At 40.9% G+C, this 25,057-nt stretch overlaps 1 protein-coding gene across 6 annotated transcripts in view; it reads right to left on the bottom strand.

Annotated features, from left to right (window-relative positions):
• Window positions 1–1,847: 1,847 nt before the first annotated feature.
• ATE1 (arginyltransferase 1) overlaps window positions 1,848–25,057 on the bottom strand; it is a 90,116-nt gene continuing 66,906 nt past the window's right edge. For all 6 annotated transcript variants that reach the window (XM_080621764.1, XM_080621762.1, XM_080621763.1 and 3 more), the window contains one exon: window positions 1,848–3,783. In XM_080621764.1, the coding sequence (XP_080477890.1) occupies window positions 3,605–3,783 (179 nt within the window). In that variant the 3' untranslated portion in view covers window positions 1,848–3,604. The remainder of the gene's footprint in view (window positions 3,784–25,057) is intronic.

The following is a 25,057-nucleotide window of genomic DNA, read 5'->3' as shown; positions in this document are numbered from 1 at the left end:
TAGGCAGAAGCTCTTCCCTGTGAGGGTGCTGAGGCGCTGGCACAGGGTGCCCAGAGAAGCTGTGGCTGCCCCATCCCTGGCAGTGTTCAAGGCCAGGTTGGATGGGGCTTGGTCCCTTCCAACCCAAACCATTCCAGGATTCTATAATATTAACAGAGCTTCAAAAAGATTGATGGATGTAGACTCCAAAGGATCAATGAGACAGAGTCTCACCAAAATTTTGAGCCATGGTGGCACTGGGCTTCAATAAAAATCTCATTCGGAAGCCAGAATTAGCTGGAATCACAGAATAGTTAGGGTTGGAAAGGACCTTAACATCATCCAGTTCCAACGCCCCTGCCATAGCCAGGGACACCTCACACTAAACCATGGCACCCAAGGCTCTGTCCAACCTGGCCTTGAACACCGCCAGGGATGGAGCATTCACAACCTCCCTGCCTCATTCATTGAAAACGAATCAGTGTTTTTATCTTTGTACACAAAATCCAGATTTCTGTGGTGTTTGTTTGGCTCCTTATTTCAGTGAAAGGGTTATTTCCGACCAGCTAGAAATGGTACCGCCTAACCAAAACAAACAGCTACTCCTATCTAGTCTCCATTTGCAAAAAGCTGCAAAGTAATACAGAAGCCACACTCAGAGCTATTACTTAGAATAATTCACAGAGACTAGAAATAACTTTATTTTCTATACTTGCAAGTCAAACAGGGCTGCCCAAAAGCAATTACAAACTCAACATGCGGGGTCTTTTGCATTTGCAGAAATATGTTGATGCTGGAAATGAGAAAGGTCCCTATTTATTTCCAGTTAAAACAAAGAAAGGTATTTTTAGGCCTGGTCACAGCTCTGCATTTTCTTACCACTGTTTCATGCTCATTTATCAACAGATGATAGAACAAGGCAATCTTACTCTAGGGATTAACTCTCACAAACTAAGTACACAAAAAAAACCCCTCTCATAAAATAGTTTGTACTAAATTAAAGTTCTCTAAATTCAGTAATTCTCAATGACAATACCTTATTAAATAAATTTGTACTAGTGGTGAAATTTTAGCTCCACTGAAGCCAGTGGCAAAGTTTACAGAACTTCATCCTTGGACTCTATTCCACTTCTAAAGCAGAGGTATCAGTCCTGAAAAAGTACTGCACTGATTTCCTTCTGAAATAACGCTAAAGAAGTGAGTCAGATCTCATCTTAATACATCAGATGAACTCAACTGAGCTTTTACATATATATATATACACAGATATGTATCTATTTGAGTTCAGGAAGAGTCCCAAGCCCAGCATGACATGGTGCTGCAGTTCCAGGGGAGGTCAGAAAGCAAAAGCACCATTTCAGAATTCACAGGAAATGGTCATTTACCTTTAGCGGTCACACTAACAACAACCTTACGCTGTAATCACCTTTCAATCTTATGTCACTTTTCATTAACTGCAGTCATTAACAGCTCCCCAAGAGAAACACCATCAGACAGCAGTCTAACACATATCTAGAAGGCATATCAGTAACAAACAGTGGGCACAAAAAGATGGAGCTCTTCAAGAACTCTCTGTGGTGACATTAAGTCTGCTCCCGTGCTATTTAACAGAAACTTTAACTTCTCCAGGAGCACAGCGAGGCCATCATGAAATGGCAATCTGCATAACTGATAATCTTTAGGATTTTGCAAGTCTGTGCCCATTAACTGATTTTATATCATACAAAAAGGTTTTCTCATCTATTTTGGTTTCAGGCCATATGGGCATCACCGCTTTTCAACATATTGCGTAGACAGAAAACATTATACTAGTCGACATTTCACTGAGTGGCAAGAGTATCTTCTCCACAGAAATGAACTCTTTACACTAATGTTCATAGTAGTATTTAATGGTTCCCCCGTGGCAAGAGGTTTAGATAAGACATGGACAAGCTACATGGTACAGTATACAGAAACTTCTTGGTACCAGGCAAAAGATTAACACATACAGCTATAATGCTGACAGAATGAAACAATTTTGTTGCAGGCTGGGAGCAGATCAATACACTACATCCGAATTAATAAAACAAAATGACTGTTTGAAATCACTGTTGAAGCTGTTATCAATGCTATTAGAATGATCAAAAAGATATGGAAACAAAAGGTTAAATCTGCAATGTACTTGAATTGCCTGTTCCACATACAAATCAATGATTAACAATATTGGCCAAGTGTTTAAAATTAAATCAAAGACATGAATGATAGATGTAACCTTCAGAGGGTAAAGTAGAATTTGGTTCCCTTCTGGGGTAAACCATCTACACATGTATTCTTGAATAGGAATCTTTTTTCTAGAGTTAACAGGAAACTTCAAGTTGATTCAAGGTAAATACTAGCTTCTGTTATCCAAGAAGATTAAGAAACATAAATGCATTGGGGTTGTTACAATGTTGTAATACATTACTGAATTATACAAGTGTTATTTCCCAAAATGCCTATAACTTATATGACTTGATAGGCGCGCAGACTACAAATGAGAACATTCAGGTATCAGTTAATAAAGTGCTTTCGTAAAGCATCACAACTTCCTGTGTTTCCAGCAGAAGTATTTAATACAATGGTATTAAGACGTTAACATACAAGATGTTAACCTGTGAGCTGCTGCACCACAAACAAAACAGTAAAAAATGCAGGAATATGATATTTAAGTCTTCCCATGCAATTCAGAAGAAAAAACAATTGCAACAAACCCCAGCAGTGGTACCTCATGTCTGGTGTTTTTAGCATAGTCCTGAAATGTGCACCGAAGAGCTGCAGGATAAACCTTCCAAGCTCTTATTTCACATTAGTGGAAATTTTGATACTAAAATATCCACTCTTTTTAGACAAAGGATAAGGCTTATACCAAAAACCCACTGTGCCTCTTGGCTGCATATCTTTGGTATATTTATAGTGCAACTATTCTGTTTCATCTCTAAAGGGGAAAGTTTTCCAAAGCACTGCATCCCCTGCCACTAAGAATCCACTGTGAACTCCTACATTCACTAGGACCTCAGACACTAACCTACTGCTTCAAACAAATGAAGAATGTGCAGTGAAAATAACTTCTTCCTGTTTTTAAATATACTATTGAAATAAAAACCAAACCATGCCAGATTTCACGTTAGAAAGTCACAGCACGTTCCAATTCTCTTTGCAAGAGTCTAGGAGCATACGAATGCGAGCATAAATTTCATGGCAATTTTTAATGACAGATATCCAAGGTGCTGTTTGAAACCAGTTGTAATTTAATTATTGTTAATGTAGATTTAGTCAACCTTTGTCTCTACAAAAAAAAAAAGACACCTGTTTTTCATTTTGCTTAGACACTCAGAATTATTCAAAATGCATAGAAAGGCTAGAGCTACTTCATTAAAATATATTGCAAGCATGTTTTTCTAACCTTATATTGCTAAAGCCTTGCTGTACTGTAAATTTTATTGGAATTGACCTTAAAACACAGTACCATGTATTCACACAAGCCTAGATATATACCTGTAGTTCATACCGCTATTTGAGGAGGCATACCAACACACAACTATAGTACATATCACCCAGTGGCAGTGCAATAAAATGAGGCGGCGTCAAAATGCCATTTCGCCATTTCTCAACTTCTAAACAACAACATTCTTTCTGAACAGGTCTGTCCAACCAGACTTGCATATTGCTGGACACTGGCTTCATCACTTGGTCCCTTCCGTCTTTTCTTATACACGCTGTAAGGCATGACGGTTCTCTTGTGGAGTACTCTCACCCTGCCCAGTTCCTTGATCCGACCTTCATCAACTGCAAAGAGAATCGAGAACATAAAAATTAGTTATGGAGATTGTCCCTCTGATCTTAACTACAATAGACATAATGAAAACTGTATGAAGAAATAAAACCAATCTGCAGATGAACAGCAGATGAAAGCAGACCTGCTCTACAGAGCAGTCTTCTTGAATCATGGCTGGAAACAAAACCCAGCTTGCGAAGTAACTGTATTTGTGTTGTGTGAAAAGATAAATCATGCATCACACATCTCCAATGGTGATACACAGCATTTCTGAACATGCCTCCACTGCTGTATTCTAAAATTCACATGATGAAAAAATGAACATGAGCCGGCTGCAGTGTGCGCTCACAGCCCAGAAAGCAACCGTATCCTGGGCTGCATCAAGAGGAGCGTGACCAGCAGGTCGAAGGAGGTGATCCTGCCCCTCTGCTCTGCTCTCGTGAGACCTCACTTGGAGCATTGTGTGCAGTTCTGGTGTCCTCAACATAAAAAGGACATGGAACTGTTGGAACAAGTCCAGAGGAGGCCACGAGGATGATCAGGGGACTGGAGCACCTCCTGTATGGAGACAGGCTGAGAAAGTTGGGGCTGTTCAGCCTGGAGAAGAGAAGGCTGCGTGGAGACCTCAGAGCAGCTTCCAGTATCTGAAGGGGGCCTACAAGGATGCTGGGGAGGGACTCTTCATTAGGGACTGGAGTGACAGGACAAGGGGTAATGGGTTCAAACTTAAACAGAGGAAGTTTAGATTGGATCTAAGGAAGAAATTCTTTACTGTGAGGGTGGTGAGGCACTGGAATGGGTTGCCCAGGGAGGTTGTGAATGCCCCATCCCTGGCAGTGTTCAAGGCCAAGTTGGATGAGGCCTTGGGTGCCATGGTTTAGTGTGAGGTGTCCCTGCCCATGGCAGTGGGTTGGAACTGGATGATCTTAAGGTCCTTTCCAACCCTAACTATTCTATGATTCTATGATTTAATGCTCACTGGGGCCCACTGACAGAAGTGAAACTTTATCTGGGAAAATACTTTCAAACACAACCGATCAGAAGCAACCCACTGTTGTTCCTTATTGCGCTTAATGACTGAAAGCTCTTTCGATATCTACCAGCACAGAGTGCTCCCTTGCCCCAGTTGTGAAAAGTGTATTAAGTCCAGCAAGGAGCCTCCATGCTGTTGGCTTTAGGTAAGCATCAGGCAATAAACTACCTTCCCAGGTGAAACTCCCTGGCCTTCCAACCCCATCTTTTTTTCCTCATTTATACAGGTTTCTGTCCTCCTGTAGTAGAACAAAGTTAAGTACATTCTCTTGCTTCAAGTCTGACCCCCAACAGAGTTAGTGCAAGCACTAGCTCGATGAACACAACATAATTCCTCAAGCTTTCAAAAGATATACACACACCACAGTTGAATCTCATTAACCTCATCTACAGACCCCTTGTGACTTAATTTAACCAGAATCATACACATAAGAGCATCGTTGAGCAAGTTAAAACTTCCTTGTTTTTATGAACCCAATCGATGCTACTACTGCTGAATAATAATGTTATATAGCTGCTGTGTGTCAGAAGAATTGGCTCTAAAGTGCTAGAAAACTCTTTTAAAGAAAGCAAGAGAACACGCCACACACCTGAGGCCATTGCAGGGAAAATTAGTACAATCATTACAGAATACTGGCAGAAAAAAAACCCTTACACTTTCCTTCCTGAACTTCAGGTTTAAAAAGCCGGCAATGTGAGAGTAAACTTGAACACAGAGTCTGAAACACAAGTTTGAGAATGGTACCATACAAATTTAAACAGTAACAGAGAAGAGATGCTTACTAGAACCTGAGCATTTAGGGACATAAACTGTACAAAGACTCAATCTTATTTTGGCATTGTTGTGGTTTAACCCCAATGAGCAGCTCAACCCCACGCAGCTCCTCACTCCTTCCCTCCTGGAGGGATGAAAGACAGAACTGGAAGGGTGAAAGCAAGAAAACTCATGAGTTGAGATAAAGACAGTTTAATAGGTAAAGCAAAAGCTGTGCACACAAGCAAAACAAGAAATCCATTCATCATTTCCCATTCAATCTCCTTCAGCCATACCCAGAACAGCAAGGCCCCATCTTGCCTACAAATATCATCACTCCCAATGTCCTCCCCTTTCTCCTTCTTCCCCCAGCTTTATATACTGAGCATGACTCCATACGGTCTGCAATATTCCTTTGGTCAGTTGGGGTCAGCTGTCCCGGCTATGTTCCCCCCAACTTCTTGTGCCTCCTCACTGGTAGGGTGGCTTGAGGAGCAAAGTCCTTGACTCTGCATAAGCAGTGCTCAGTGATAACAAAACATCCCTGTGTGATCAACACTGCTTTCAACCCAAATCCAACCATAGCCTCCTACTAGCTACTGTGAAGTAAATTAACTCTACCCCAGCCAAAACCAGCACAGGCATCAGGACATTCTTCTGACTGAAGAGCCAGCACAAGTAAGTGTAATTGTTTAGCTTTAAGTACTGCATCAGTTTGCCCCAAATTAAAATACTGGTTATGTTCATATACTTTCTGCTTTTAGGTTAGAACATTTAAGGATCCTTAAACAGGATCTCAGTGGTATCCACTCTACACTGTTCCTTGCTTACAACACAGACACTGAAGCCGCCCGCTGATCATCAGTTGACTCAAAATCAAACCAACTGCCATGGAAAAACAGGTAACTCAAATAGCTACTTCATGGGCAAAGGCAGGTTTCATTTGTAAGAGAATAAATAGAGGTAGAACTTTCTAAGCATGTTTCACAAATGGCAATTATCCAAAGTGCAAAGGATGTGACATGAGCTCTGGGAAGCAAAGTGGTCACCAAGTTCTGTCTTCTTTTTGTTTTACATACCTGCTCACTAAACTTGCCACAGGTAAGCTAAACAACTTGTCTGTAAAGAAGCTGAAGAATTCTGTAAGACAAATCTCTACTCAAAAGTAGCCTTAACTATAGAAAAGCTTAATACTCCCTTTTGGGCCTTCTTTATGCTTTAATGAAGACAAAAGAGCTCATGAAACTCATTTCTTTCCAGGCCATTCTTAAGAACCTGCCGCTATTCATCCAGAGAAACGGCTTATCAACGTTTTCCTGCTGATTGCTTGAATTTAGTATGTGCAAGTTAACGAAGCCTGCTTTGCAAAGTTTAGAATGACTTCATTACTTTTATCTGTGTTTTGATTCCTAACATGAAAGCAACATGTATTTCTTAAGACTTAACTAGGAAAACATGGTTTGAAGGAAGAGAATCTGAACAGTACTTGCTAAGATTGCACTCTCCCCTCATTATTGTTGGCAATTGCTTTAGATAAACACCAAGTCAAAAACACTTTATGGCTTTCTTTCCCTCTTTGAAATCCATTAGGTTTTTGATGCGTGGCCAACACCTTTCTGATATCCCAATAGGTTGGTTTTACTACCAGCCCTCCTGCCACTTCTATTACAACCTCCTCCTCTCTGAAAGTTCACCAAGGGAAAATTTGCAAGTTTAGCTTCTGGAGGTGACACAAGTGTAAAGTTATTTTAACTTCTTAAATTGGAACGTTTATATTTACTGCATGTCTAAGCTGAATATAAGATTGTGTCCTGAAATGGATTTACGCCAAGCCCAGCCTTCACAGGCTCATGCCAAAAGCACTTTCAAAGCTGCTCACTACTCACTGTTTGATACTCATTGCTTTCAAATAGTACTGAAGCTCAATACTCTGGATGAGTTCATCCTTTGGCTTGTAACATTCCTGGCATCAGATTCAACTTCTTAAAGTAACTAAAGCCACTGTAAATTTGCTTTCACTATAGCCTTACTGGCTCAACTGAACTCTGTTCTTGTTGCTCAGCATTATACTCTTACTCTACTTTTACTCACGACATCAAGTGCAGTCAGTGAATTGCCCTCACACTCAAGGTCCATGCTAACTCTACAGCCATATGAAACTGTTGCTTTGACCCAGGGTTCCATGAAAGTTGTTTAAGCACTGTAGCCAAATGTTTTCTGGGGAGAAGTAAGGCTTGCCAAACCGTGCTGTAGATCAGTCCTCCCCTGGACAGGTTTGTGGCACAGGTTTACAACACAACCCTCAGGCAGGAAGGAGAAGGCTCTCCCAGAGCAGTCGAGAAAATACCAATATATTGAAAAAATCACTATAATACAAATACTTCAGACATGTTTTAAGCTTAACACAGTAAGTCCTGTGCATAAACTACACATATAAAAGACTTAGCAATGAGTTTGTCCTCAGGAAATGTTTAAAGCCAGATATACTTGGTCTTACAAACTTACATTTGATGGACTATGTTTATATTTGGTTTACACATTAAGGTTGATTCCAGAATCTGCAAATAAGCTTTGAAAGGCAGAAGAATAACAGTCCAAGTGTCTACAAAGATATTTTTCCATTGACTCCCCCCAAAACAAAACCTTTAATGATAAAAATAACCTTCTGTAAAAGTACTTAAATACATACAATTTAAACTCCATCTGAACAAGAAACCTTTTACTGCAATGTAAAGTGTCAGTAAAATAATCTCAGGTACATCGTTAAGCTTTTAGAGCAGGCAAATAGGAACTTGTGTCACCATAACAACACATCCATGAGTTAAACTTCAGCCACCTTTCAATTGCTACTGCTCTGGAGGCAACACTGTATGAATTCAGGAACGTATTCCCTTTACTCATGATTTAAATCTGAACAGAATAGGTTTAAGAGAATTTAATGGGAAATAAAAGGAGACTGGGCTCCAGCATTGTTTAAAGACAGAAATTACCCTCCCAAAATCACAACTTCAAATACCTGCTCCTGCTGAGTGCCACAGGATAAAATTTGCTTTATATTTAAGAAGATGCCAACTAAATTATAACACGACTTCTCTGCGTGACTGATGCTGGGATACAGGAGGAATCTCAATTCAAAATAAGATCATATGCTATATTAAATAGAATTACTCGTTCAAAACAAGAAAAAGAGTTCTAGCAATTAGAGTTATTTCCATGCTTTTAAAAAGTAAATTTCGGTGAGTGATTTCCATTTCTGGAAAGACCCAGACTCATCAGGTAGTGGAACAAACAGTAAATAATCAGCTTTAATCATTACTGAATGCAGTGTTGTTACCATCAAAAAGCCAAAACCCCCTTATTTTTACCTTCATGCACTTTCTCATCTTTTACCTCCTGAGTCTCCCACTAGCCTCTGCTTCACCTCACAAATAGCTGGTGCATTGATACAAGCCTCAAAGATACAATCCTAGAATCCCAGACTGGTTTGGGTTGGAAGGGACCTTAAAGCTCACCCAGCTCCAACCCCTGCCACGGGCAGGGACACCTTCCACTAGAGCAGCTTGCTCCAAGCCCCTGTGTCCAACCTGGCCTTGAACACTGCCAGGGACGGGGCAGCCACAGCTTCTCTGGGCAAGCTTTTCCAGTGCATCAGCACCCTCACACGGAAGAGCTTCTTCATTGTATCTAATCTAACTTCATAGGCTTGAAGACAAAATTCCTTTTCCAAGCTCCTATCTGTTGGATGTGGGACTTTGCCTTTTGTGCAGGAGCTGTTGATTAATTGTAGCCTACGGAAGAGACACTGTCACTTGACATATAAAACATATAATGTTTTCTCCTTTAATTCAGGTACATCTATCAATGTAGTTTGGATGGTAGATACATAGAATCCCCCAAAGTTCAGAAAAAGCAGTTGTGTAGATTGAAAGTACCTGTCATTTTAGGAAACTGAGCAACCACAGATGCCAACTGTCTGTCTTCAGAGCCACATCATCCCGTTAGTCTCAACGCTAACAATACAGCTGAATTCTTGTTGAATAAATTACCTGTCACCTCATTCTCTTCTCCCCTATACTCCTAAACCAGAAAATTGTTTATATAGCAGTCAGCTATTGAAATGTTAATATAGCAGAGATTTCATATGTAATTCAACCTTGCCACCCTGATCCCATAAAAAACTTGCAAAGAGGTGTTAAAAGCCTTTGTTCCCTCTCCCCGTATCACTATTAAACGCAATTCTACCTGAAGGAATTATTTTCCGAAACAGCAATATAGATACATTACTAAGTATGGGTAAAAAACAAAGTAAGAAATAGAAGTGATCTAAAGACCCTCTACGTGATGCTGTGCTGTCAGGCAGATACAGGTTTGATTATGTGGACCAGCTCCATGCATGCACCTTTGCAAGAGCACACATTGCTGAGCGACACCAAGCAATAAGCTAAAAGTAACAACAGTGGTCTTCAAAGCCAGCCTCATCCAGCAATCAGCCCCAGAAATGCTTTTGGACTCAAGGGACAAGGAGGAATGTGAAGAGCAGGAAGTCTGACAGGCTCCTGTACAACTCTGGTTTTATTTCTCTGCACAACCCACTAACTTCCCCCAAACCTGCAAGCTCCCTCCCGCAACCCAAACATGATTTTCAAACGCGGATATGCATTCCTGCTGAAATACCAACATAAAGGGGGAAAAATTATTACCATTTTTGTTTGGAGTAAGAGCAAAATGGGCATTGGTGTGATTTACTCAGAAATCCAAACTTTCATGACCTGAATTTTTTGATTACAGCGTAGGAATTGATTAGTATCTATGAAATTATTTTAGGAAGCAGACTGCCAAATATTTTTACTCTCCAAGTGCATGAATCTTTATGATTACTACCTAATATAAGCTGAAGTGAAAACCAGCGACATCTGCTCAGAAAGCCGGGTAAGCACGTGCAAAGCCGTGCAAGTGAGACTCAGAGAGCAGAGAGTGAGCTCTGCAACAGCCCGCTGCAACTCCACACAGGCTTGGAGCCAACATCACATTCAAAAAGGTGTGTGAAAGCTCAAAGGTTTTTGTAGCAAACTGTTACTAAACCAGCTTTTGGGTGGTGGTTGATTAGGGTCAAGCTGGTTTTGATCAAACACTGCAGCGGCAGTGTTCTGTACCACCCTCCTTCAGAGCCATGCGTGATGGGTGCCGGGTCAGTGGTACCTCTTCATTCATCACCTTTCATATACTTCTCACAAATGTGACAGATTTGTCAGGGGTATAATAGAACCATAGAATAGTTAGGGTTGGAAAGGACCTGAAGATCATCCAGTTCCAACCCCCCTGCCATGGGCAGGGACACCTCACACTAAACCATGGCACCCAAGGCCTCATCCAACCTGGCCTTGAACACCGCCAGGGATGGAGCATTCACAACCTCCCTGGGCAACCCATTCCAGTGCCTCACCACCCTCACAGTAAAGAATTTCTTCCTTAGATCCAATCTAAACTTCCCCTGTTTCAGTTTGAACCCGTTACCCCTTGTCCTGTCACTACAGTCCCTGATGAAGAGTCCATCCCCAGCATCCCTGTAGGCCCCCTTCAGATACTGGAAGGCTGCTCTGAGGTCTCCACGCAGCCTTCTCTTCTCCAGGCTGAACAGCCCCAACTTTCTCAGCCTGTCTCCATACGGGAGGTGCTCCAGTCCCTGATCATCCTCGTGGCCTCCTCTGGACTTGTTCCAACAGTTCCATGTCCTTTTTATGTTGAGGACACCAGAACTGCACACAATGCTCCAAGTGAGGTCTCACTTAATAATCTAGAGCTGCAAGCAAGCTGACATCTTTTGTAAAGTACATTTTTCCACTTACAGGAAAATAAGTGAAGAAATGATAAAAAAATAAGTGACAAATTTATTGACTTTCTTATTTTTTAAATAGGAAGAAGGAAAACTGCCAATTTCCCCAAGCCCCACACTAGTCACAGGAAATATCGCTTACATTTTCTGTGCAGAATGGGTTCAGAATTAGCAAGAAGCCTTACTGAGGTCTGGTATTTCTAATTCAAAAAAGAAACGTGGTGCTCCTGCTAACCCCTGAAATAACGCTGTTTCTGATTATAAGCTTCAGTTTCCTTAAATGCTACTTAAACCTCATGGAACAAAGAAAGCATTTGGCCATCTTCACTTTGCGCTTCTGCTCCCACGCTACACAGGGAACATTCATAGCAGGATGAAACGGGAAGAAAGAAAGGAAACGGGCAAAGAACCACTCCTAATTCAGACTCTAAAGTATTTAATCCTGTGCCTTTAACTGAAACCTGGGCTTCACTCTGGAAGCAGCCTTTGAAGGAAACACCCACCTAAATAACTCACACTAGAAATTAGCTTCCATTTTGATTAAAAATGGAATCTCAGAGAAACTATTGTTATCTCTAAGCATTAGATCGACAGGAAAAAACACAAAGATTAACACTTGGCATTTACAGATGGACAGCCCAAAAGGGTACGTTGGATTTTGGGTTTGTTTCAAGTTGTTCTTGGTTTTTCATTAGCAATTTTGAAGCAGTTGGACCTGCATGGATTTAAAGATGAACACAGTGTTCACATTTTCCAAACCAAAGAAGAATAACAGGCTTAACATTCAATTTACAAGGAGTTAGAAAGTTTCATGATAACCCAAAGCTTTCAAACTGGGTGTGAAAATGATCAAAAGAGGCACCCATCCTTTGCTGGTTACACCGTGGCCATGTCAACTGATTTGAGAAACACTACAGCCTTGTGGAATGCTTTTTGAAAGCAAGCTCCAGCTGGTTTACACGACCCTGTCAGTCAATGAGCAATGATTTTAAACCGAAAACTTTAAAAGGAAGAAACAAACGGAGTTTTCCAATTTTATGACTGACCTATAGGAGATATTAATGACTGGAAGTAAAAGATTTCCACCTCAGTCACAAATCTAATGTATTTGACCTTTGAATTTAAGCTCGTTCCTCACTCAATTTGAAGTATTATTTCTTTGTGTTCAACAGCAAAGCATAGGAGGAAATCATCCTCAAAACCTATATGACAATACACAGTGATGAGATAAGCAATATCCAGTCATAGTAATATTTATATACTACAGTGACTTGAAATGTGTTTCTTCTCATACTGCTTCTTTATTAGTAGACTCATACATTAAGAACTATTAAAGACCAGTATGCTTTGGGGTATAAATGCTAACTCAAACCAAAATAAGACGACAGTTAAAATGGAGCATAAACAACAACAACAACAAAATTCAATGAAAAGGATTCTTAATGAAATCCAGAAAGCATAAGTCACAAAGGCAGTACAGTAAAACGCTCAGGATATCCTCCATCAGCCAACTCTTTGCAATTCCTCTACAAGAGAAAAATAGGAACTTCTGCAATCACTGTTTAAAAAGAGAATGTTTCAGAGGGGGAAAATGCACTTCATCAAAATATTATCAATGATCCTTAAAAGACAAAGACAGAAGAATTGCAGTTTTACAAGTATAACTTACAGGGAACTTTTAAATGGGTTCAGACAGGAAGTAGCAGCAAGGCTAAATCCTAAAGACGTTTTCCAAACAAAACTTTTGGGCTTTGTGCCTGCAATCATACAACTGGTTTATGATTTGCAATTCAATCTTGAGAAGCGAGCAGGCTAATCACTTTACAAAACGCATTCAAAAGCCACTAGCCCTGCTGTGCCACACGGAAACAATAACTCATTGTGTTTTGACTCTTATTATTCTAGTAGTAAACATGAATAGGGGCCAATGGAAAACATTTCCTGTGAATACAGCAATTCAGAGCAGTTCTCAGTTTCAGCTGGAATTCACAGCAACCAGCAATAGGTTCTGGCTTACCGGCAAATACAGCCCTTGGACTACATTGCCTAATCCACACTTGACTAAAAATCCAGATTTGGACACATGTGAAAGGGATGCACATAAAACAATAAGTATAAAATTCCCAATGTATTTATGAGCAGCTCCCATATAATGCAATTATTCTAACCTACCTCAATTTGTTATCATGAAATATGGTGACTGAGAAACGGCTACTGAAGGGCTGGACTTAAATGATACTGATATTTCTCCAAGACTGGCTTTTCAGGGATGCACTACGAAAAAGCCAAGCAGTTCCTGGGGAAAATGTCAGCTAAATGAGAATGAACAACTTCCCATCCGAAAAACAGTATTGGTGCCTCCAAAGCCAAGACACTAATACAAAAAACAGGGAATCTAATGTAGTAGGTGGCAAGGTGACAAAGATAACTATTTCACTTCTAGATGCTCTTCCAGAAGACAAAATGAACTAGTCAATTCTTTTGAGGTTGTGTCTCTGTCATTATTCTTGATTACTTCAGATATGAGAAATGAGTATGTGAACTGTCAATGAAGAATACTAACTGCATACTCAGGAGGCTTTCGGGTTTGGGTGTTTTGTTTGTTTTTCTTGTTTTAAAAGGCCTTTTTGTTCATCTAGTCAACTTTCAAATATGCCTTTAGTTTAAATGCATCATGCAGCTCTGCGGACCTCAACACAAGAGGGACGTGGAGCTCTTGGAGCAAGTCCAGAGGAGACCATGGAGATGGTGCAAGGCCTTCAGTAGCTCTGCTCTGGAGCCGGGCTGAGAGATCTGGGCTGGGTCAACCTGGAGAAGAGAAGGCTCCTGAAGGGGAGACCTGAGAGCAGCTCCAGTGCCTAAAGGGGCTGCAGGAAACCTGGAGAGGGGCTTGGGACAAGGGCCTGTAGGGACAGGCCAAGGGGAATGGCTTTAACCTGCCAGAGGGGAGACTGAGATGAGCTCTTAGGCAGAAGCTGTTCCCTGTGAGGGTGCTGAGGCGCTGGCACAGGGTGCCCAGAGAAGCTGTGGCTGCCCCATCCCTGGCAGTGTTCAAGGCCAGGTTGGACACAGGGGCTTGGAGCAAGCTGCTCTAGTGGAAGGGGTCCCTGCCCGTGGCAGGGGTTGGAGCTGGAGGAGCTTTAAGGTCCCTTCCAACACAAATTTTTCTATGATTCCATGCATATAAGGACCAGAAGCAGAACTGCAGCAGGTACAGCTCAGTTTTAATGTTTGCAAGTCCATTGCAGTCCTGAAGCCTGTCTCCCCCTAAACTGAGTGTGACTGCAGCACACAGCCCATCAGCAGACGGCACAAGGTGGTTCTGCAGATCCAAATTAGCTTGGTCAAAGTTTTACCATCTCATTCTTGCCCCAACTCATATCTGCTGGACTCTGCAGGCACTTCTAATGCCTGATTCCTGCGTTCTGGGAAGGTTTATTTTCACTGGGTCAGCACTGGTGAGCCAGATCAAGCTTTATTCTGCATCAGATGCATCTCCCCTGTGGTTCTCAGAACCTCTGTTAGCTGAGTTTTTCTGTTCCTCAGAGTATCCAAGTTATTCAGAAGAACACAGGAATGTTCAGTATTTTGAGCTGCTAATTTCTCTTTAGAGACAGAGAAAATCATGGTCAAAATCCAACAAGCAGTTGGAAACAGCACAAAAAGAGAACGCTAATTCACTCGCTATCAGGGAATTAAAACTGCACACGTCTTTCCAGAGAATTTGTCTCAAGAACATCATCAGAAGTGACTGAGTTACTGCTGGGAGAGACACATTAAACACGCCATTAAATCAGTGAATTAAATGTTGAGAATACGAAATCGAGGATGTATTTTGAAATAGAAAAGATGAGGGAGGGAGAGCAAGTGCCACCCAAACACTTCCAGCAGGGATGAATGAATAGTGCATTCATTTCTCATGAAAAACAGGAGTACATATTTTTCTAGATAAAAGCAGAACGCTTATCTCATTCCTAACTCTGGCAGAACCTGAAAACTGATAAGTACACTGACATCTCAAACAGAACAGCTTATTCCATCTATTTCCTGAGCATATTTTGCACGTGAAAAAAGGAGAAGCACTACATAAGCTGCATTTTCATTTCAACTATTAACTAAACCACCTCGTCATTCAGTAAGATTTACCCAAGGAGCCAAATCCTGGACTCCACTACAATCAGTGATTTTCTAACTATGAAACAACACTAAGAGACACTCTAAGCTTCGTCACACAAATGGTGACTAAGGAGATGTACTGACCTCCTTCCAAGAATGTGAATTTCTACAACTTCCAATGATTCCAACGCTGCCATTTATGACATGTAAAAGCATTTCAGACTTTATCATGTAAAATTAATTTTACAGCAGCTACAATTGCAGAAACAGAGTTACTGCCTCATTTCATACATTTTGGGAGTCATTTTGCACTGCACAAATGAAGAAAAAGCACTTTGTAACTTTAATAGTTATCCTCACTCTCTGTATTTCAAACTTGCTTCCAAGGATTTAAAGACATTCTCTGTGGCTGAGCTAGAAATATTAATTAAAATCAAAGGAATTTCAGCAATTCTGGATGAGCTTTTTTGATTCTGTTTTACAAACATATTTCCAGACACTGATTTTCATCACACTTATGCAAGAATAAAAAACTTTAGCACTTTGATGTCTTTTTCTGAAGGAAAACCCCAAGGGACTGACCCTGAGCCAGCTGACAGTGAAGGGCAGCTAAAGATGACTTCAGGCTTTCACAAGAAAGCTTCCTAGAATTCCATTTTCAACCAGACTTCCAGAGACTTTTAATCGCAGGTTTTACAGCAAAACACAATAATGAGCCCCTAGCTTGCAATGCCAGTACAACCAATGGAATAAAAGATAATACAAAACTATGAGGGTTATGCTTTAAGGAGTTGCAGCTCCAAAAAATGGGATGGAAAAGGAAAAAATGTGAAAGACTAAATGAGTTAAATACTGGTTAATAAAATACTTGAACTGCGGAGAAGTGCAAATGGCAGAAAGCAGTGCAAGGCTCTTCCAAAAAGAAGGGAAAATCAAAGCAATCGTAAAGATTGATAGATGAGGAGGAAGAATCAGAAATACAAGAGTCAAGCTGAGATTTCCAATTGCAAACGTTTCCATGAAATAGGCAAAAAACTGAAGCAATTGGCAGTAGCTTATCGACTAAATAAATCAGATGACAGCAATCAATTTGCTGGCTATATTAATTAAAACATGGAAGCAATTATGTTCCATGCGAGAAGTCGGGATGATGTCACCAGGGCAGACAGTAAACACGTTCTGAGGCACCCAGGGCCGTTCCAAAAGGTCTGACCCTGGAACAAGTTTGCCTTGGTGGCTGGTGGCGTGTGGCTGAGCAAGGCACATGCCCGTGGTGTCACTTCCACAGCTGCTCTGTATCTGCAGCTAATTACAGCTTTTAACTTTTATCGCATTTTGAAATGAAGCCCATATGCTGGTTATCCTCAGCATGGCCCGAATCTGCATGATCTCCCTGCTTATCCCATATTATTTCATGTTTCAGTTCTGTTCTCATGTTTCTAACACCTTCTGTGTATGGAAAATGAGTCCTACAAGATTTGGCAGCCCTTGACCTTCCCCACATTCCCCTGAATCTTCACCAACTAATGAGTTCACTTTTGGTCCAGCCACCAAAAAAAACCTAATTATTCTTCTAGAGAAGCAATATTCAATATAAGCATTGAATATTGATTCAAACGGTGAAGAAGTATGTTCAGCACACAACCATCTCTTCAATGTGAGAAGTATGTCAGGGTATCTTTATTTTCCAAGCAAAGTCCTCAAATAAAATATGTAATTTCAAAATACATCTGTTCATTACACAATTTCTATGACAGTCATTTTGGATTAAAACACACTTTTGGGAATTCTGCAGTCCAAGCCAAGTGTTTCATGAGCTCCACCAGAAGCAGACCCGGATATACTGGCACAGGGTGCCCAGAGAAGCTGTGGCTGCCCCATCCCAGGCAGTGTTCAAGGCCAGGTTGGACACAGGGGCTTGGAGCAAGCTGCTCTAGTGGAAGGTGTCCCTGTCCACAGCAGGGGCTTGGAACTGGATGAGCTTTAAGGTCTCTTCAACCCAAACCATTCTGTGATTCTATAATTCCAAGTCAGACAATGGTGCTTCTCCAGGGGCATCGGTTTACTCTGCCACATATATGTCAGAAGCAGATCTCTTTTATAATATCATAAAATCCAAACCTGTAAATCAGAAATATCTAGGAAAGTCTGAGATTTGCTAGAACAATGCAAAATGAACTTCATATTATGACCATACTTCAAATCACATTTTAAAGACCTTTCTGTCCTTGCAATTGATTGTTTTGGGAGACTCCGTTGCGGAGCTCATGGTTCAGTGTCATTTCTAACCCCCACACACCAATTTATGCAGTGCCAGTTGTTTAAGAGCCACAAATTGAGTTAACAACACTACCTTTTTGTTACAGAAGCAGTGGAATAGTTGAGCGTATTTTCGTGTATGAGGCTAAAACCCCATGACAGTCCTTTCAATTTAATCCAAACATACTAAAAAGGAAAGGGAAAATTGCATCTGGCTATACCTTCTTGGCACTATCTTCATTGTTTAAATATCTTGTATGCTCAAGGATCACACTGGATTTAGAAATCTGCATTCTGATGATTCTAAGTGTTTATAAACCTAATTAGAAACAGATACATACTTGTAAGATGTGTCTCTTCTAAAGGAGCTGCTAGAAAGACCTGATAAATCTCTCTTTTTCTTGGTTATAGAATTCACATTTATTACCAATAGCTCTGATAAGATAGTGGAAAGTTAGTTCTTTAGAAGAATTTAGTTCATGATCTACCAGAACTTATTTAAACGGTTTCCTACCTTGCCAAAGACACAACACTGTATCTTTAAAGAATTATAAACAGCAGTTGGTTAGAGCACACCAGCAATTTCTCCCTAATCAGATGATTGCACAGTTCTAAACAATTTAATGTTTTCCATCTGTGAGGCTTTTGTGACCACATTTTCGTCGTCTCAAGAACTTCACTGCATTTCTCCTTATAAACATAATCCGCATCACAACTACCCTTATAAACATTAATGGATACTGTCTTTCGCATTAATCCATCTGAGTAGATTTGAAGCTGCACCCCTACACGTATCCATCACTTTGCCAAGGATCCACACTATCAGACGTGACCAAATGGCAACCGCAGTTCACTTTGTGGATATAAATACGTGATTATGGCTTTTCCATTGACAGAAGGAGGAACAAGACCGGGATCATGTTAATACTCTGTATTTTTTTAATATATCTTAAACAGCCACTGGACTTGGTGGGGAACAAAAAGAAAAATCAACCAAATACTTGCCTTCACAAACACAAGAAATGTAAAACATGTTTGAAATATGCCCTTTTCATTAGCAAAGGACAGTATCTAAACTGTGCATAAAATTACAGGTTCTGTAAACCACAGCACTAGAAACCAAGATTATTGGAACAGCTGCTTTCTGGTGAAAGCACTATCCATACAAATATGTATTTAAAATCAATACTTTTGTATGAACTGCCCAAACCTGCAGACTTCTGGGTAAGAATTCTAAGTTCTATTCACTAGAACTAACAACCCTCAGTTTCATGCAAGAAGCATTAAGATACATAATCAAGTCACTAATAAGAGGATTCAGAAGTTATTAAACACAGGGCATGTTGCTTGGTTTTGCTGCTCTAGCTTCTTACGTGCAGAAGAGCAATGCTGCGGAGCTGTGGAAATTGTCACTTTGCATGCAGCAAAGAAAACAGAATTAGTTCTGTAATAGCTCAGCAAGATGTATTTCTAAAGGGGAAAAAAAGGGGTTTTTTCCAGCTTGTATTTCCAAAAGCTTTAAATAAATGATAAAATCTTGCAATCAAAGCTATAAGACTACTACAGAAGAAGAGTGTAAATCTTAATTTTCTTTAGTTCAAACAGTGATTTGGTATCAACTCAGTTTGTAAGGTTGAATGGGGTTTATTTTACAGAGTGATTCATGCAAGACTGAAATGAGACCTCTCACTTTAAATTCTGACCTCTACACAGGTATGTGCAGTGGCCAGGACTCTGGCACTGATCATGGGACTAATACTCCTGGAAAGCAGAGTTCGGGCATCAATTTTAGTGTTGGTTTGATTTTGAGGCTTTTTCCAAAGGTTAAGACTTGTATGTGAACATAAGGCAATCTAGAAGAGTTTGGATTTCACCATCTGCCTTTTGTGTAGATGTAGCCCCACCAGTTCCTGGGTGGCTGCAGCCAGATCATTGAAAAGCACAGAAAAGACAAATTATCTTCGCTTGACTTCAATGCCTATCGTCATTTTGGCTCAGACCTGCTGGAAATAGTCTACAGCTTCAATTCTTCTAAGCACTTCCACGCCTCTTCTGGAAGAAGCAAGGTCTTTATTGCTGTGTGGAGATGACAGATGCAATGTCTGGTCTGCATCAAGAAGAGTGAGAGGAAAGTGGCTGCTGAACTGTTAGGCACTGGTAAATTTCTGGCATATGACTGGCTTTGTGATCTCTTTGGGTTTTCACATCTAGTTTCTTTCGACATAGTGCATCTAAAAATCAGCCTTTCATTCATCTCTACAAATATCTAGATGGACTTTCAAGTTTTAATCTTACCATTACTTATTTCAACAGCTTTCTTCTGTTCTTGGCAAGTCCTCATCATCCGCTCATATGAGCTACTGCAAAATTTACTTCCCCATCTTTCCATGCATGGAAAGCATGGATCAGATACCAAATCATAGAATCATAGACTCATAGAACAGTTTGGGTTGGAAAGGACCTCAAGATCATCCAGTTCCAAACCCCTGCCATGGGCAGGGACACCTCACACTAAACCATGACACCCAAGGCTCTGTCCAACCTGGCCTTGAACACCGCCAGGGATGGAGCATTCACAGCCTCCCTGGGCAACCCATTCCAGTGCCTCACCACCCTCATAGTAAAGAGTTTCTTCCTTAGATCCAATCTAAACTTCCCCTGTTTCAGTTTGAACCCGTTACCCCTTGTCCTATCACTACAGTCTCTAATGAAGAGTCCCTCCCCAGCATCCCTATAGCTCCCCTTCAGATACTGGAAGGCTGCTATGAGGTCTCCATTTAAAATCAATAGTTTTGTATGAACTGTCAAAGGAAGTCCAAGAAGCAAAACTGCTTCAAAGAAAGCTCCTTTGTGTCTCCTGCATTTTTCATTTCTCCTACACCTCTCATGCTGCAAAAGATTTATCCATAACCTCTAAAAGGTAATTAATGTACTTCCTTAGATCCCTCTTTGAAACTCTCCTTCACTGCGTTGGTTATAAGAAATTCATAGAGTTTATTCTATTACTATGTTACTATAATTTAGTCTATTACTATATTGACCAGACAAACCAGAAGTGCTTCTCTTTTTCTTTATACCATCTTTTTGCATCCATCGTGGTTTGTGTTAGACTTTTTGGAGCAAAGAGTGTCATGTCTCCCTGAACACACCAAGCCAATGGAGGAGTCTATGTATGCCTTTGTTATGTGTATATTTCAACACGTAAGTACTTTCATTTCCATTAATGTATTCCATTTGATTCCATTTTGATTTCACTCTATTATTAGATATACAGGAAGTTGAACAGATGTGTATCAGCTCAGCCAATTTATCAACTTCAGCAGATAAATGAGCCAAGGCAAGAAAAGTCCTTTTTGATCTGCACTACTCGAAGCTTCTGCTCAAAGCAGTGGACACAGGGAGGTGGGAAGCAGCTTCCACCACTGAGACTGGCATGGGCAATTCAGATCAAGCCTACCTTTCTCACATGGGTAACAGCACCCTGTTCACCCTGGCTGGCACAATGTGCACCCCACATGCATGACATAGTCAGAAGGCCATAAAACTATGAAGGCTTTGAAGCCACCACATTAGGTTGAGATTGTATCTGCCCTTATCGGAAGTTGCTTCTTTAAAGTCTTGACAGCCCAGTGCTGATAGGAATAAAGAATTAAGGTCTTCCACTAATTTAACTACCATCCCAAAAGCAGGTTTTCATAATGATTTTACGCATGAAGACAGTTTTCTCAGGCTGCAGCAAACTGAAAATCTCAACAGATGTTAGAAAAGGACATGGCACTGGATTCATGTCAGAAAAAATGGTCAGTGGAAGGATAAAAGCATTGCCAGGATGCCAAGTCCATTATTTATAATTCTTTTCATACTGCATTTGTTCTGTGGACAAAGCTGCAGATGAAAGCACCAACAAAGTAACACCCCGAAGACTGCTTTGAGAGAAGGAAGATAACTAGTATGACAAACAGACCATACCCAGGAATATGTCAGCAGACACTATCATGCGACTGAATTTTGCTCACCAGCTTTGGTATGTTGTCAAAGTCACTGACAAGTATTTATCTGCAGAGCAATCTTTTAATTAACTTCTTTTCTTTAACATAACTCTATCTGTGCTTCCATCTAATAGCCTGTTAAATGAAGTTCAGCACTACCTCAATATTCAGAATGCATTAGTATCCAAAGGATCTATTATTTTATTTATCTATTTATCTCTGCATTTATATACAAGCAAGTGACTTTTTTTATTAACCACTAATAGTGGTTAACAATAAAAGTCCTAATAATCCTCTCTCATCAAAAGGAGCGTGACCAGCAGGTCGAAGGAGGTGATCCTGCCCCTCTGCTCTGCTCTCGTGAGACCTCACTTGGAGCATTGTGTGCAGTTCTGGTGTCCTCAACATAAAAAGGACATGGAACTGTTGGAACAAGTCCAGAGGAGGCCACGAGGATGATCAGGGGACTGGAGCACCTCCTGTATGGAGACAGGCTGAGAAAGTTGGGGCTGTTCAGCCTGGAGAAGAGAAGGCTGCGTGGAGACCTCAGAGCAGCCTTCCAGTATCTGAAGGGGGCCTACAAGGATGCTGGGGAGGGACTCTTCATCAGGGACTGTAGTGACAGAACAAGGGGTAACGGGTTCAAACTGAAACAGGGGAAGTTTAGATTGGATATAAGGAAGAAATTCTTTACTGAGAGGGTGGTGAGGCACTGGAATGGGTTGCCCAGGGAGGTTGTGAATGCTCCATCCTTGGCAGTGTTCAAGGCCAGGTTGGATGAGGCCTTGGGTGCCATGGTTTAGTGTGAGGTGTCCCTGTCCAAGGCAGGGGGTTGGAACTGGATGATCTTGAGGTCCTTTCCAACCCAAACCATTCTGTGACTCTATCAATGCTGTTTGAGTGTTTCTATGCATGCTTTTTTCTGAAGTAGCTGATATTTTTCAGTACATGTTAGGAAGTGCACAAAAGGGCCCACTAGCAATTTATTTATCACATTTGGGTGCTTTCTGGCACAAGACCTCATTGCTATCTCTGTGTGACTGCAGAGTTTTGAGGTTAAGTAAGGTTGGATCTCATTACACTAGCCAGAAGTAGTGAAGAGTTGGATCTGTTTCAATCACCAGGTGCCCATGACTTGCCATCCTAAACAATAACAGTTATTCTGGTTCTTGGGATTGCTTTTTTAAGTTATTAACTGTTAAGACACATTTCTAGACTTATCTCTGTGCTCTAAAGAGTTAAGAGCTCTGTTTAGTTTTGCCCGTCCTCTTCTTCAGTCCCAAACTCTTAACAAAAGTACCAGACGTCCGAGGAGAGGGGGATGGAAAACAATACACTTTAAAAACCATTTGAAAATGCACAAGCTTGGAACAACCACATAATGCAAACCAGGCAAAACTGCTCTGCAAATATCAATTAATATTGTCTGATACTTTAAAATAAATTCAGCACTTTGTTTTTCTTTTTCTGTTCTTTTTTCCAGAAAAGAAAAGATAAATCTGATCACAGCAAAGAGCTCTGCAGTGTAATGTGTATGGATACTCAGCAATCCTTTTCATATTGCAGAGACTTGGAAGGTTCTCTCCTGAAGCAGCACTCACTGCTGCTCTATGATTCATTTTTATAACCTGCAACTGGTACATTTATTAGGTTGGGGGGTTTTCACTCATTTAAAGGGAAGGAAAAGAAGTTCAAAGTTACCAAACACAATGATCAAACCAGTGTGAGGTCATGTTTCAGAAACGCTCTGACATTACAGACAATACTAAAAGATGGCCATTTCCAGGGACTGTTTCATTGCCCCGGGCAGCAATGCAAGTTGCACTATTTCCCCCAGTTGTTGACTGGTTCTTGCCCTCAGTTTCTATGTTGGAAGCCCCACTCCTGATAAATCACAATCTGCCTAACTGACATAATTATGGGCAGTATAATAGAAAGCTGATTCAAGAGGACTAAAGCACATGATCAATCCTGTTGCTCTTTTTTAAAGTCACTGTAGCTTCATTAAACTCCTATTACTGACTATTGTGGAGCATAAAGAAGCAAGAAGGAAACCGATTTTACAGTTGAGAAATAGCTTCCTTAGAGCTAACAGCCACTTAAACCTCAAATGACGATAAGCTCACAGCAGGCCCAACGCATTTCAACGTGTAGCTGTGTTTTAATTTCCTTAAGCCACAGGACATATGTCATGGTTCCAGTAATGTCTGGAGTGAGAGACCCTGTCCTGATAATGATGCAAAGTTTTAGACCCTAACATTCCCACATGCATGGTATGCCACAGGAATTCAACAGAATTGAGATGATGACGCCCCTCTGCTTGTTTGGGGCTCACACCTTCAAAGGCAGTAGTTTAGTTGTCATTTTTACACTCTCTGAATAACAAGAGTATCTTGATCATCGGCCCCCAAAACCATTTCCCTTCTTCCTCCTACCTTTGTAATTTGTTTCCAACATCCTCTCACCAACCTAACGATGATTCTAGTTGATCAACACATGGTGTGCCACCCATTTACATCTCCTACACACTCAGCTTGCCCATGGTGACAAACACTCTTTCCAGAGAGGACTCAAGCATGCTCCTCAGTCTATTTCCCACCACTTCAAACGCCTACCTGCACAACCACCACTGAAGAACATTCTCTGTTTGCTCAGCATACTTGAGGTGATTCTGCTACTAAAACTTTTAAATCAGTATCTGTATCGGAACCTCATTTTTGTGGTTCTCATAATCATAACGTTCCAGTGGAACAACCAAGTCACAGCATAAACAGTAACACACACAGGAGAAGGAAAAGCAAGGAATTCAAGCAGCTTTTCCAGAAGTTCACAAACCTGCTGAAGGGTCGTCTCTCTCCAAATTCCATTAATGCACCTACACCCTGCCCTTCCAACACTCAACAGATAGTGAATGAAAACTGTATTGAACTATAGCCATGAAAGTAAAAAGAAAGAAGCAGTTGTTCAAGACCACTCAGAGACAGCCAAATCTGTATTTGGATAGCTAGAAACAGACCATGGGGTTACATACTCTTGAGCTGAATCACTGACATCTCTGAACAATACCACCACCTTTCCCAACTGTTATTCAGTGAAGAAAGAGAAACTCTCAGGAAAAGGATATTCAGCAATTTGCAATTAACAGAAAATAGTTGATCAGTTTTTCCTTTCCACCCAAGCACCACCCCAAGCATCTCTAACACAGCTCCCTCAGGGCCTGCAATCAGCCCACAGAGTCAGTAGCTACAAGTCCCTGTATTTCTTTCCATTTGATTGCATTGTTTTACGGTATCATTACTGTA

Source organism: Psittacula echo (assembly GCF_963264785.1).
Source record: "Psittacula echo genome assembly, chromosome: 6".
Taxonomy (NCBI): domain Eukaryota; kingdom Metazoa; phylum Chordata; class Aves; order Psittaciformes; family Psittacidae; genus Psittacula; species Psittacula echo.
The sequence above is the reverse complement of the archived record's forward strand: the minus strand, read 5'-3'. Positions and strand labels throughout refer to the sequence as shown.